The sequence below is a fragment of the Palaemon carinicauda genome, chromosome 27 (genome assembly GCF_036898095.1).
Source record: "Palaemon carinicauda isolate YSFRI2023 chromosome 27, ASM3689809v2, whole genome shotgun sequence".
Taxonomy (NCBI): domain Eukaryota; kingdom Metazoa; phylum Arthropoda; class Malacostraca; order Decapoda; family Palaemonidae; genus Palaemon; species Palaemon carinicauda.
Window position 1 is genome coordinate 83,070,018 of NC_090751.1, and position 10,000 is coordinate 83,080,017.

Consider the following 10,000-nt stretch of genomic DNA (forward strand, 5'->3'; position numbering starts at 1 on the left):
GGTATGGTAGGGACAGAAAATGAGTTTTACTTATCATATTCCTTTGGGCCGAATAAAAAGATTTTCTTGCAAGTGCCAGGCTTTTGTCTATGTCTTGTGTGCTAAAATTATTTTGAAAACCTATTTGATATATATTTCTGAATTCTTCGTCAATATATTCGGGACTGCAAATATTGAGGGCTCTTAGGAACATAGACCTTAATGCAGACAGCTTAACATCTGATTCATGACATGAATAGCTATCTATTATAAGATTATTGTTTGTGGGTTTTCTGTATATCTTGAATTTAAAATTAGAGTTCATAGTTGACCTTATGACTGTCACATCTAAAAATGAAATAGCACCATTGTCTTCTTTTTCGACGGTAAAAGTTATGGAGGGGACTAGATTATTGAGATCACTTAAAATTTTATGAATATCAGAGCAAGCTTTTAGTATAGCAAATACGTCGTCAACGTATCTCACCCAGAAAATGTCGTCTAATAAAATTGTTCTAGCTATTCGACTTTCAAAAAATTCCATATAAATATTCGATAAAACTGGTGACAAACAATTACCCATCTGCATTCCAAACTTTTGTCTGTAAAATCTCCCATTAAATGGAAAACTGGTGTCGACAACACATAGTCTAATTAAATCCAAAATCACATGTTTAGGTAAAGACATAAAATGTTTGTTAAGTTCAATGTTCAGGAATTCTAATACATCTTTAACAGGTACACAAGTGAACAAACTTTTAACATCGAAACTAACCATAACACAGACACACACATTATATATATATATATATATATATATATATATATATATATATATATATATATATATATATATATATATATATATATAAATATATATACTTATATATATATACATATATATATACATATATAGAGCATAGGATTTGAGAACTTATTTTCTTGTCTTCTTCTATGGTTTACAATATATTTCAGCGGAAATAAGAAGTCAAAGCTTATACAAAGCAGATCTGAAATGCCACATGGACATAGGTGTGGGCATTTGCCAGGCTTTGCCCAATTGTCCAGCCGAAGAAGATCCGTTTCTCGCCAAGTTTCCAATATTTTGCAAGTTGGAGGACGGAAGTAGAGGAGTCTGTTGTCCCAAGAAAGGAGGTATTTGACCATTGACTTGTCTTGAAATATGTGCACACACACATGTATATATATATATATATATATATATATATATATATATATATATATATATATATATATATATATATATATACCATATATATATATATATATATATATATATATATATGTGTGTGTGTGTGTGTGTGTGTGTATTGAGATTTATATTAATTTGTCAATCTAACCTTTTTGTAAAACTGATTAAATGTTCTGATTTTTTATTGTTCAATTCACTCGTTAATTGTCGTAGGGTAAGATTAAATGCAGCTTGTTATTTGAGGTAAATCATAAGAAACTTTTATTTTCAATTAACAATTTAGCCTAAATCTTGAAGTATAGATTTTTATTAATTCTGAATTATTCATTTTCAACTGAGTATAATGGGTAATACACAAATACATCCTGGTACATAATGCTCTTAAAGCAAGAGCCCGTGCTAATATAATATTGGTTTCATCAACTTAATTTCAGAAGTGCCTAAACCTGTTGCCCATGGACGAAGATGCACTTTCAACCAAACCCACCCAGACGGAATTTGTCGAGATATCGGCGACTGTCCAGCGTTGGAACATCTGCTCAGCTTGAAGGACTATGTCTTCTGCGACCGACCTACCGCCACGATATGCTGCCCAGATGGAGGTAACACAACTCGAGTCATTCTCAAACATCTTACTTTGATATTTCCAGTATTATTCTATCCCTGATTGGTGATTGGTCAAGATTGCCATGCCTCATTTGACATGGCACGGGATCTTGCTCTTGGGCAGCCTACAAGATTGTTTTTAAAAGGGTTTGACATAGGTTAAGAACAAGAGATAATGAGATGAGATGAGAACTAGTGCCATTGAGCAGTGACTGTACAGTAAAGAGGGTGGGGGTCCGGAAGTTCGGAACTTAAAAATCCAATGAAGCTGGCCTCCATAGTTCAGTGCCCTTAGACCTGTACCTCTCCGGTCCTGAATAGATTTTATTCTGATTTGCGTTGCGTAGGTTTTGGGTCTTAAGCATTTTCATTGGCTCGACTAGAAGCTAATTTTATTCAAACAGAACTCCTTGGATTTTCCACCTGTTAGTCAAGTGGGGAAAAGGTGTTTATATATATGAAATTTTAAAATAGATGATAAGGCCATTTGGTAAAAATAATTATGGAAAAATCCTGGAGGTAAAATTTTGAAAGAAGTTGACTGAAGTCACTAAGAATTTTTATATTTCTTGCGATTATGTACTGTATTGTATTTATATTTGGCTCTGAAGCTGAAGCTTGACTTTGTATTTCTCAATCGTGACCTATTTATTAGTTAACTAATAACAAGGCAAGACTTAAAAACGAAAATTTATATGATTTCCGTGGCACTAATCAGGAATACAGTTTTCAGAGCTGAGAAATTACTGTAAACAGCGTGGTTATATATATATTTAATTTCAGGCGTGACAGAAGAGCCGCTTTCGCCAAAGGAACAAAGAGAAGGTGATGTTTGCCAATTACCAGAAGGTCATTTTGGAATTTGTGTTCAAAGGTTCTCCTGCTCAAGGGACAGCAATAAACTTATGTCGTCTTCAGATGTGACATACTGTGACCAAGATGGCGGGTTGATCTGTTGCCAAAAGGAAGGTATAAACTTTTTCCAATTCATACTGTATTGGCTTTATAAAAAAAAATCTGCAAGATATATTAATTGACACACATCTATACAAACCGAATGGATAATTATTACCAAGCTTTTTTTCTTGTACTTGGGAAAAATATGAAGTAAACACCTTCTTCTTCCTCTTCTAACGGGGTAAGAACCAGCATCAACTTTCAAGAGAGGTGACGACTGTTTCATTTCGGAAAGGGAACGTGGGACATGTTGGGAAATCTCTGAGTGTGCTAAAGCTCAGAACGTCACAGCCTTAACATACGTCAAATACTGCCATGAGCCGTCACTTCTCGTATGCTGTCTTACAGCTCAAGGTGGTAGTTCAGATGGTAAGTTGAGAGACTAAGCTTTACGTCAATGTATCACTGTTACATCTCTGAATCTCGTGCTGGTGAAGTGTCTTGCAGAGTTTGCAGTTTTATACATCAGAGGATCATGTGCCCTGAGATTGTCTTTTATTTACTTGATAGATTAAAAAGTAACTTTAGAAAAATTTTCCATTGATATAATTTTTATAAAATCTTGGTGTGGTATTTCCCTACACAAAGTTGAAATTGGTTTTAAAGCAGTATGTGGACGCTCTTAACGACAGACAACAATAATTTGCTATACGTGTTACCAGGACACCCCGAAAACCCCTTGGACACCAAAGTACTTGCAGAAGGAGATTCCTGCCGTTTACCTGAAGGGGACCCTGGATCATGCATTGATTCACCAACTTGCTCAAAGGATAAATATAGACCGTCCAAAAGTACGTTGGCCGTATTCTGTGATAAACAGCGTCGGTTGCGGTGCTGTCCACTTGAAAAAGGTAAATCTCGAACCAATTATGTCAACTACTTTTGTCCTCATTATCTGTTGAAATGACGTAGTTGTTGTAGTGCTATTTAATTTTTTACATATTAATCTAGGGACTAATGCCATCCTCAAATAACATCTAGCTTCAAATAATCCGACTTCAGTTGTGCACTTTGAAAAGGTTGTTATATAAACTGGAAAATTCTAAATCGTTTCGACTCCTATACAATTTAAGTTTTATTCAATTTCCTTTAAATAATATCAGTTAGTAGTTGATCTAAGCTATCAAGCATTTATTTTATTTATCCTAGTTTTTCAAGATGTAGCTATCATTTATTACTCATATTTTGCAAAAGAAAAAATACGAATACTTGTTTCAAAAGTCAATTTTCATTACATCAGTAAGAATACTTACTTTTACTTTGAGGGCTATTTTCTTATTCCTGTCATACATGGAGTATTAATAAATAGGTTTGTATTTAATTCATGAAGTCGATAGCGGTGAAACCACACATGGAATGCCCTACCAGCAGTTTTCCAACTTGTGTCTGAGAACTATCTCACTCTGCCTACCACCCATGAAAACTTGTACCCAATGCAGGACGACTACCAGATATCACTGTCTGCACTGCCTTTCCGCAAGGACAGAGGAAAATGATCCAAGAATGCTCAATGCAGCTGGCCATGCAAGGACCAGTTGAACTAAGTGATTTAATTGCATGCACCGCTTCCCAAAACAGAGGAGCAATGAGATAGTGTTAAATTGCAAGTTAAGTGAGGCACAGGAGAGCAAATACCAGTTGAACTAAGCGACTGAATTGCATGCACCGCTTGCCAGTACAGAGGAGAAATGCGATAATGTTAAACTGCCAGCCAAGTGAGCCATGGCAGAGCAAATACCAGTTGAACTAAGTGATTTAATTGTATGCACCGCTTGCCAATAGAGAGGAGCAATGCGATGATGTTAAATTGCGAGCCAAGCGAGCCACGGCAGAGCAAATACCAGTTAAACTAAGTGATGTAATTGCATGCACCGCTTGCAAGTACAGAGGAGCAATGTGATAATGTTAAATTTCGAGCAAAGTGAGCCACGGCAGAGCAAATACCAGTTGAACTAAGTGATTGAATTGCTTGTACCTCTTGCAAGAACAGAGGACCAATGAGATAATGTTAAATTGCGAGCGAAGTAAGCCATGGCAGAGCAAATATCAATTGAACTAAGTGATTGAATTGCATGTACCGCTTGCAAGAACAGAGGAGCAATGAGATTACGTTAAATTACAAGTGAATTGAGCCACAGCAGAGAAAATACCAGTTGAACTAAATTATTATTTAGATAATTAAGATAAGGCAGGTACACACACATTGGATATGGTGGGCGAAATAATTATAGGATTCCTGGCTGGTAGGCAAAACATGGGAGTTCTGGTACACACATTGGAAAACTGCGTCCTGGCCACCTCTCATGCAAGTTAGGACCTAGGATGACCTGGCAATCTCTTCTGATAGCTAGGCAGATAGAAATATCGATTTTCTATGTACTCAATTTCTCTCCCCCTCTCTTTCTCTCTTTTCAGAACAGGAAACGGATATTGTTCATATCTCTGCACCTAGAACCAACTTCGGTAAGCGTTTAAAAGTATGGATTTCTTATCAATTTCCCAAAAAGATTTTCGTGAACTTTTCCAGTATATTGTATCTTGGTTTAATTAATATTCATCAATGTTCTTAATTATATATTTCTATAGTATGTTCCAGATATTACACTTTTTTAATAGTTTTATCCGTGATAAACGCCAAAAAAAGTAATTATAATAAAATTCTCCCTCTTGATTAGCGGCCTAAGAAGATTAAACAAGTTGGGTGTGACTGATTAAATCGACTGCCATATTAATTAAACAACGTAATGATCATTTAATCATTATTGGACCAGAGACTGCTATACTAGTTTGGTCATGAATACTGTCTATCTAAGCGGGTTTCTTTATGAAAGTTATATTTCAAGGGAGGAATAATAGTTTCTTTTTCATATACTTAGTTTTTCATAAGGTCTACTTCATGTTTATTACTTGTTAACTGTTGTAATATCTATCTATATATATATATATATATATATATATATATATATATATATATATATATATATGTATATGAATATATATGTATGTATATGTATACATATATGTATGTATAATATATATATATATATATATATATATATGTATGTATGTATAATATATATATATATATATATATATATATACGCACATACACTAACAAACCAAGTATGCACACACATATATATATATAAATATATATATATATATATATATATATATATGTGTGTGTGTGTGTGTGTATATATTTATGTATATGTATATATGTATATATATAATATATATATATATATATATATATATATATATATGTATATATATATATATATATATATATATATATATATATATATATACTATTTTATTCAGGGTAGTGATGTATTTATCAGAGCAACTGAAATATCAACGTTAATCTATATTTATTTTCTGCAGCTTGTGGAAACTCATATCCTGAACCTATCTTCGCTAGGTCTCGCATCGGCGCACTTCGGAAAACGTAAGTCTTTTTATTACTTGGAAATGTTGAGCTTAGCTGCAGTTTCTGTCGTGTTATGATGAATTCATTTAATAAAATTTAAACTTTCCGTCGAATAGAAAAGAACCAGTAGCTAGTCACTGAGAAAGGGGAAAATCTTGGCTAGTATAGTGGTAACTGGTTCAGCTAGTATTCGCATGGTAGCAGATCGATCCTAGCCTGGGACCGTGTGTTTAAACTGTTTACTCCGAAGGCCACTGCTGTGGTTGGGCATTAATGTGTGTGTGTGGGGGGGGGGGCGCTTGCTCAGCTGACGTTCTGGGTGAGCATCTATCCTGATGAAACTGGAACTGGAACCAGACACCTTTAGACCTTACCTTTAAAATAGAATGGAGAGAGAGAGAGAGAGAGAGAGAGAGAGAGAGAGACTGTTTAAGGCTGACCGATTGGTGCCTTTTAATATTATAGCTACATATCTATACCGCATTAACTATGACATTAGTGTTAATAAACATATTTTAGAAGACTTGAATTTATGAATCTTATGCACGACATCTATTCCTTTGCTCCCAACAGGCGCCAACGAGATTTCCACGGAGAGAGAAGAAAATTCCCAAGGGAAGTTCTACGGAATGTCTCTGTTAAGTATATGGTGCGGATCGTCTACAAGTTTTGCTCATTGAGTCATGATAAGATTCTAGGTTTAAATCGAATTATATAGTGCAATCAACTTAATGTTTATCCCTTTTGGATACACACACATGTATATATATATATATATATATATATATATATATATATATATATATATATATATATATATATATGTATATATATATGTACTGTATATATATATACACTTATCTATATATATATATATATATATATATATATATATATATATATTAATCCAACAGGGATATATATATATGTATATATAAATACACATATATATATAAATATATATATATATATATATATATATATATATATATATATATATTTATATATACATATCCAATAGGGATATATATATATATATATATATATATATATATATATATATATATCTATATAAATATATATATATATATATATATATATATACCAAGGCACTTCCCCCAATTTTTGGGGGTAGCCAACATCAACAAAAGAAACAAAACAAAAAAGGGGACCTCTACTCTCTACGTTCCTCCCAGCCTAACAAGGGACTCAACCGAGTTCAGCCGGTACTGCTAGGGCACCACAGCCCACCCTCCCACATTATCCACCACAGATGAAGCTTCATAATGCTGAATCCCCTACTGCTGCTACCTCCGCGGTCATCTAAGGCCTCGGAGGCAGCAGCAGGGCCTACCGAAACTGCGTCACAATCGCTCGCATTCATTCCTATTTCTAGCACGCTCTCTTGCCTCTCTCACATCTATCCTCCTATCACCCAGAGCTTTCTTCACTCCATCCATCCACCCAAACCTTGGCCTTCCTCTTGTACTTCTCCCATCAACTCTTGCATTCATCACCTTCTATAGCAGACAGCCATTTTCCATTCTCTCAACATGGCCAAACCACCTCAACACATTCATATCCACTCTAGCTGCTAACTCATTTCTTACACCCGTTCTCACTCTCACCACTTCGTTCCTAACCCTATTTACTCGAGATACACCAGCCATACTCCTTAGACACTTCATCTCAAACACATTCAATTTCTGTCTCTCCATCACTTTCATTCCCCACAACTCCGATCCATATATCACAGTTGGTACAATCACTTTCTCATATAGAACTCTTTTTACATTCATGCCCAACCCTCTATTTTTTACTACTCCCTTAACTGCCCCCAATACTTTGCAACCTTCATTCACTCTCTGACGTACATCTGCTTCCACTCCACCATTTTCTGCAACAACAGACCCCAAGTACTTAAACTGATCCACTTCCTCAAGTAACTCTCCATTCAACATGACATTCAACCTTGCACCACCTCCCCTTCTCGTACATCTCATAACCTTACTCTTACCCACATTAACTCTCAACTTCCTTCTCTCACACACTCTTCCAAATTTTGTCACTAATCGGCCAAGCTTCTCTTCTGTGTCTGCAACCAGTATAGTATCATCCGCAAACAACAACTGATTTACCTCCCATTCATGGTCATTCTCGTCTACCAGTTTTAATCCTCGTCCAAGCACTCGAGCATTCACCTCTCTCACCACTCCATCAACATACAAGTTGAACAATCACAGTGACATCACACATCCCTGTGTCAGCCCCACTCTCACCGGAAACCAATCACTCACTTCATTTCCTATCCTAACACATGCTTTACTACCTTTGTAGAAACTTTTCACTCCTTGCAACAACTTTCCACCAACTCCATATAACCTCATCACATTCCACATTGCTTCCCTATCAACTCTATCATACCCTTTCTCTAGATCCATAAACGCAACATACACCTCCTTACCTTTTGCTAAATATTTCTCGCATATCTGCCTTACTGTAAAAATCTGATTCATACAACCCCTACCTCTTCTAAAACCACCCTGTATTTCTAAGATTGCATTCTCTGTTTTATCCTTGATCCTATTAATCATTACTCTACCATACACTTTTCCAACTACGCTTAACAAACTAATACCTCTTGAATTACAACACTCATGCACATCTCCCTTACCCTTATATAGTGGTACAATACATGCACAAACCCAATCTACTGGTACCATTGACTACACAAAACACATACTAAACAATCTCACCAACCATTCAAGTACAGTCACAGCCCCTTCCTTCAACATCTCAGCTCTCACACCATCCATATATATACATATATACATATTTTTATATATATATACATGTGTGTATATATATACTGAATATATATATATATATATATATATATATATATATATATATATATATATATATATACATATATATATATATATATATATATATTTATATTTATATTTATATTTATATTTATATGTATGTATGTATGTATGTATGTATACACTTATATGTCATTTTCTTTATATAAAGTACTTGCTAGTATGCTTTGTTAACGATATATTTAAGATGTGACATTTTAAACTGTTGTGTAAATTTAGTTTCTAATGAAATTATATTAAGGCTTGTTTGTGTATAACAAAAATAAGTGGAAAAAGATTTTTCAAAACAAATCCCATAACAATTTGTTCACCAGGGTTCAATTTGAACGATGCTCTTGTCCAAAACGTTTTGGGAACGGTTAAAAAAAGTTAATCGAATCTAAGCGTTAAGGCCAATTTTAAAGTGACCTGTTTGTGTTTGTGAGAAAGCTTTGCAGTGTATACTCAAGTTTCTATTTATTTATTGTAAGAGTTAGATTTACTGTCATTTTGTATAAGACAAATAATGCAATATTTATCTCGTATTCACTCATCTTTTATTACTCAATACGCCTTATACATTTTTCACAGGAATTTTCATTTCTGTTGTTTACTGAGATCAGGCGTATTCAAAAGAGAGAGAGAGAGAGAGAGAGAGAGAGAGAGAGAGAGAGAGAGAGAGAGAGAGAGAGAGAGAGAGAGAGAGTAAATAGGTCAAGAAATGCCTTAACTATGAATTTCATCTTGTGATTGCATGTCCAAAATGGCCACTTATGATATATATTTTGAGCGACATCCTTTGCAAGATAGAAAAGAGATGATTGAATGTCACTGGAGTGGAATTAATTCTGGAACGACTGACTGGATGTGAGAAGGGTTATATAATTGAAGGGCTCGAGTTTTTATTCTATATACATTCAAGGCAGCCGATCGGGACTACTACGG

At 34.6% G+C, this 10,000-nt stretch overlaps 1 protein-coding gene across 1 annotated transcript in view; it reads left to right on the forward strand.

Moving 5' to 3' along the window:
• Positions 1-959: 959 nt before the first annotated feature.
• Positions 960-10,000, forward strand: part of LOC137621226 (serine protease grass-like) — a 17,110-nt gene continuing 8,069 nt past the window's right edge. Inside the window, exons 1-8 of the mRNA XM_068351625.1 lie at positions 960-1,134; positions 1,627-1,794; positions 2,582-2,767; positions 2,942-3,124; positions 3,418-3,606; positions 5,171-5,218; positions 6,143-6,206; positions 6,762-6,837. Coding sequence (XP_068207726.1) covers positions 1,002-1,134; positions 1,627-1,794; positions 2,582-2,767; positions 2,942-3,124; positions 3,418-3,606; positions 5,171-5,218; positions 6,143-6,206; positions 6,762-6,837 — 1,047 coding nt within the window. The 5' untranslated portion in view covers positions 960-1,001. The remainder of the gene's footprint in view (positions 1,135-1,626; positions 1,795-2,581; positions 2,768-2,941; positions 3,125-3,417; positions 3,607-5,170; positions 5,219-6,142; positions 6,207-6,761; positions 6,838-10,000) is intronic.